This window comes from Malania oleifera, chromosome 5, assembly GCF_029873635.1.
Source record: "Malania oleifera isolate guangnan ecotype guangnan chromosome 5, ASM2987363v1, whole genome shotgun sequence".
Taxonomy (NCBI): domain Eukaryota; kingdom Viridiplantae; phylum Streptophyta; class Magnoliopsida; order Santalales; family Ximeniaceae; genus Malania; species Malania oleifera.
The window spans coordinates 108,289,816-108,295,123 of NC_080421.1; the positions used below are offsets into that span (position 1 = coordinate 108,289,816).

At 37.2% G+C, this 5,308-nt stretch overlaps 1 protein-coding gene across 1 annotated transcript; it reads right to left on the bottom strand.

Annotated features, from left to right (window-relative positions):
• Positions 1-341: 341 nt before the first annotated feature.
• LOC131156791 (large ribosomal subunit protein eL27x) lies at positions 342-1,091 on the bottom strand. Its single transcript, XM_058110744.1, has one exon. It carries the CDS (start codon positions 963-965, stop codon positions 558-560), a length of 408 nt encoding a protein of 135 aa, XP_057966727.1. The 5' UTR covers positions 966-1,091; the 3' UTR covers positions 342-557.
• Between the last annotated feature and the right edge of the window lie 4,217 nt (positions 1,092-5,308).

The window sequence follows — 5,308 nt, forward strand, 5'->3', positions numbered from 1 at the left end:
AATGCATTTCACCAACAAAACAATTTTCCGATTTATATGGCAGACATAATCCATTTCTCTGTTCTGTTCTAACCAAATATATACATCAAGCATAGATTCATAAATTGGGTGTAAAGTCATCACAGAAATTATTCACCTACACAATCAAAAAAACATATTCTAAATCTTCCAAAGCTTCCTAATATCTCCATACTCGGAAAACACCCAATGTGCCGCCTATTTTATGAAGTGAAATCACATTAAAATCAATTGGGTGCAAAAGAAACTAACACATCACAAATCATATAATATAAACAGTAAAGAAAACATCCATACCTACAATTATCATATCTAACGAGATAGAGGCAGAAAAAAATAGAATCCACTAAGAGAGGTTTAAACCCAACTCTTACTTCAAAAATTCCAAAAGCGCCATATCAAAACAGTCTCTCCCAAAAAAGAAAAAATATAACTAAATTAAAAAAAAAAGTTTTCATAGCTCTAATTGAAGCATAACAAAAACCATTTTCGAGGTCAATCCAAGTGAGAGATGTAACAAATGTAGTATTTTTGGAGTCTCAGAACCTGAGCTTGGTGAAGAACCACCTGTTCTTGCCGGTCTTGAATCTCTCCTCTAGCTTGGCCTTGGTTTCCTTGGCGGCGGTGATCTTCTTGTCGCGGGACTGAAGGGCGTCGAGCGTAACGATGTCCTTGAGATCGACGTCAAGGGTGTAGCGCGTGGGCATAACGTGGTTGTAGTTCACCAGCTTGATGAAGGCCTTCGCGCGGGACTTCTTCGCGGTCTTCTTGGCCGAGTCCTTACGGATCACCTTCTTCGGGTACTTGGCTATTCCGGCAACCAAACAGTGCCCATATGGACGGTCACGGGTGCCGTCGTCGAACGATCGGATGATCACCGCTTTGCGGCCGGCGTAGCGGCCTTGGAGGAGGACCACCGCCTTGTTTGGCTTCAGAAACTTCACCATTCTCTCTCTCTCTCTCTCGCTCAGCAAAACCCTAAGCAGGGAGGGAAAACCCTAATTTCGTAGAGACATTAAGTAGAGAGGACATCATAGAGAATGGACGGGTGCGATTGAAGATGACAAAGATCGATTGTATAATAGCGGGCGACTTTAGGTTTATTTATTGGGTCAATCTAGGTTTGCTAAAATTATATATTTCCATAAGTATAAAAAAAATATTAGGCACATCCCCTCACATTTAGATCTTTGAACACTTACACCTCCTTCAAATAACATATGTCTAACATTATTTTTTTTTAAATAATAAGATAAATTTACCCTTCGAAAATCTAAGTTGCTCGTTAACACATGTACAAGCTGTTCATCCACTGCTCATTATGCACCAGTCATGACAACAATGGCACCCCTACCCTCAAGCTCTCAAACACCGAGTTTCACCCCATATGTGTCAAGATCACCCCACCGTCGAGTGCAAAAGCACCTTCTCATGCGAACACCACTTTGCTATCAACCCCTTCTCCTTCGATCACCTCCTTTATGAAATTCTCGGGTTGTGTCGCCATCTCGCCCATCACCATGTCCAATTGAAGATCCACAAAAATAGTTGGCCATAGTTTGCATAGGAGGATTGGTCGGTTTCGATCCAGTTCCAAGCAATGAGGTTGAGGGGTGTGATGGTGTAGATGTGGGGGAACTTGGCAACAAGGACGCGTAGGACTTCAAACTCAAAGTCGTTGAAGGTGCTAATGATGATGGTGGAGGAGTGTGTGCAATTCTTCATAGTTTTCACGTGTTTTAGCTTGATCCCTTAAATTAAGCTCAGTGCTGGAGAGCTTGGGGGTGGCGACAACATATGAGCGGCCTTTGTTAGAAGTGAGATTCGAGGGGATGATCAACGGGAGGGGAGGATTGATAGAGAGAGAGATGTTGAATGAACAACCCCAATCTTTGAAGGGCAAATTTGTCCTATTAATTTTTTTAATGGTGTTAAGCATTTGTTATTAGAAGGGGGTGTGAGTGTCCAAGGATCCAAATGTGAGGAGAGGTATGTGGCATTTTTCAAACCTCAAGAGATGTCTTTATATCTTTGGCAAGCCTAGGGGAGGGGAGTGTCTTTTACCCTTATTTATTTAATAATTTAATTAAAAATTTTGTGCACCTAAATATTTATGCTTTAGTCTATTACAAATAACGAGTTGTGCAAGTAGGGGGGAACATTCAGTAAGTATGAATAATTCAATTAATTAATGAAATTAATTGAAAGTTTTTAATATAAAAATTTTGGGTGATTTTAACAAATGTTATATTATATTTTATCTTAATCCAATATGAATTCAAATTCAAAATGTCTCCAAACATAGGGTTAGTGAATTTAGATACAATTTAATACAATCTTATCTTATATATTGTCCATATTGTCTTCCAAATATAAGATTTAGGGTTTAAATGATCCAAGAATATAATACCACATCACCACCCCAAGAGTAGTTTTAAGTTTATGTATTATATCTTTTTCAATTTCTCATTCATCTAACATGTTAAAATTTATTAGTTAGTGAAATTTATTAGTGCTATTAGTTTCATGACTATCAAATTACATCTTTTCTTCAATATTGTTCTTGACATTACTTGTGATGACTCAATTTTTTTTTTTAAATTTTTCTTAAAAACAATAAAAATAAAAATAATAATAAAATAAAAGGAGCAGTTTTGTAATCTCACTCATTGTTCAAAAAATAATAATAATTTATTATTATTTTTTATTAAAAAAAATGGGAGTGTCGACAAGCACTCCCATCTTTCCCCCCCTCATCGTGCACCATGAAGATTACTGCGTGGAATATCAGGGGATTTAATAGGCCCCTAAAGCAAAATGGGGTCTTTGACCTCATGAAGAAGAACAAAATTGATATAATAGGTATTCTAGAAACTAAGTTTTCATCTAAGAATCTAAAAAAGCTAATGAATAAAAAATTTCATTTGTGGAAGCAGGTCAACAACTTTGAACTTCATAGGGCTGGAAGGATCTTGGTGATGTGGAATCCTCACACAGTACAACTCTAGGTGCTGGGAATGAGTGATTAGGTACTGCACTGTCATATTAATTGTTCTATTACAACTAAAAGTTTTGCAGTGAGTTTTGTCTATGGTTTTAACACTATAGTTGCAAGAAGACCATTGTGGCAGGAGCTTATTCAGTTAAACCAGATGACATCTGTACCATGGTTGGCTATGGGAGACTTTAACAATGTGATTTCAGATGAGGAAAAACAGAATGGTGTGCCTTTAACAGATTACGAAGTCAAGGACATTAATGAGTGTATAATGGAGGCTGGGCTTACTGACCTTAACTCCTCTAGTAGCTTCCTCACTTGGACGAATGGTAATATCTAGTGTAAATTGGACAGAGCTATAGTGAATATCAATTGGATTTTATTTGGTTTTGTAACACACACTGAGTTTCAATTTCTAGGACTGTACTCTTACCACTCACTGTGTAATGTTTTTGTGTTTGAGGAACTGGAATTTGGGAGAAGTCCGTTTAAATTTTTTATTATGTGGGTAAATCACAGTGGTTATCAAGAAGTAATCAAGAAGGGCTGGGAGATGAGAGTTCAAGGCCATCTTCAGTTCAGATTTTTGAAGAAACTGCAGGCTCTGAAGCAACCTTTAAGGAGTCTGAATGCTCAACATTTTTCCCATATCACAACAAGAACAGAAAATGCTTTAAATGAAATCCTAGAGATACAAGATTATAGACCCATTTCTTGCTGTAACATAATATACAAGGTGATTGCCAAAGTTATTGCAGGCAGAATTAAACTAGTTCTTGAGGATATTGTGAATTTGGCACAATCTGCATTTGTCAAATAGAGAAGTATGGTGGAAAACATTTACCTTGTTCAAGAGATTGTAAGAAAGTACTCTAGAAAAGGGGTTTTCACCCAGATATGTGTTAAAGGTGGACCTAAGAAAAGCATACGATATGATATCCTGGAAATTTATAAAAGAAATGTTGAAAAAGTTGAATTTTCCAAGGATCATGGTTAATTGGATTACACAATGCATATCTACTACCAGCTACTCCTTATCCATTAATGGGGGATATCATGGCTATTTCGAAGGAAGGAAAGGTCTTAGAAAAGGGGATCCTCTTTCCCCCCTCTTGTTTGTGATTAGAATGGAGTATCTTTCTGCTTATGGGATTGGACAACAATGCAAAATTCAGATTCCATCCAAAATGTGAATAGTTAAAGATCACTTATCTTGCATTTGTTGATGATCTGATCTTGTTTTCAAGGGGCGATTTCAGCTTTGTTGAATTGCTCTTAAACTGTCTTGGAAAATTCTCAAAGTGCTCAGGATTTTCTGCAAATAATTTGAAATCTAATATATTGCATGTTGGGATTAAACTACTGGAATTGGAACAAATCAGAAGGCTTACAAACTTTTAGGATGGGGGATTTCCATTTAGATATCTGGGGATTCCACTGGTAGCTTCTAAATTAAACAAGATGCACTATGCCCCTTTGATTAACAGAATATCTGATCTCCTCTGTGGATGGCAAAATCACACTATTTCCTATGCAGGGAAGCTAGAGCTATTAAACTCTGTTATCCAAGGGATAGAATGTTTCTCGTTGGCGATTTTTCCTATCCCAAAATCTGCGTTGGATCATATTGTGAGACTTTGTAGAACCTTTTTGTGGGGTGGAAAGAGGAAACCCCCGGTTGCTTGGAAATAAATATGCCTTCCAAAAGATGAAGGGGGGTTGGGAATTTTTGACCTCAAAGCTTGGAATAAAGCTTTGCTTACTAGAACTCTATGGAACATATAAAGCAAGAAGGACTCTTTATGGTCCAAATGGGTGAATCGAATTTACTTGAGGAACTCTAACTTCTAGGAAGCAGTAACCAAGCATGATGACTCTCCTTTATTTAAAAAAATTCTGGAGTTGAAGAATCACTTGAGACAAAATTGTGGAGACATCAGAGCTCCAGAGAACATGTTAAATCAATGGGAGTTTAAGGGACATATTTCATCATCACAAGCTTATAACTATTGGAGAAGCAAAGGGAGACTTGTATAATGGCATAAAGAGGTATGGAAATCTAGTCGTATTTCAAAGCATGCATTTGCATTATGGATGGGGATCAAAGGCAAATTATTAACAAATGATAAGATCAAAGGGGAGGATATAAACCAGGAATGTATATTCTGTAAGATTGAGACGGAAACCAATGAGCATTTGTTTTTCTCATGTTGTTTCACTAAAGAAGTTTGGGATCGGGTTAGAGCTTGGCTTGGTATAAAAAGACAAATGACCACTTTGAAAGCTGCACTT

Bases quoted from the DNA above. Each gene is read 5' to 3' on its own strand.
- LOC131156791 (XM_058110744.1), bottom strand. From the start codon at position 965: ATGGTGAAGTTTCTGAAGCCAAACAAGGCGGTGGTCCTCCTCCAAGGC.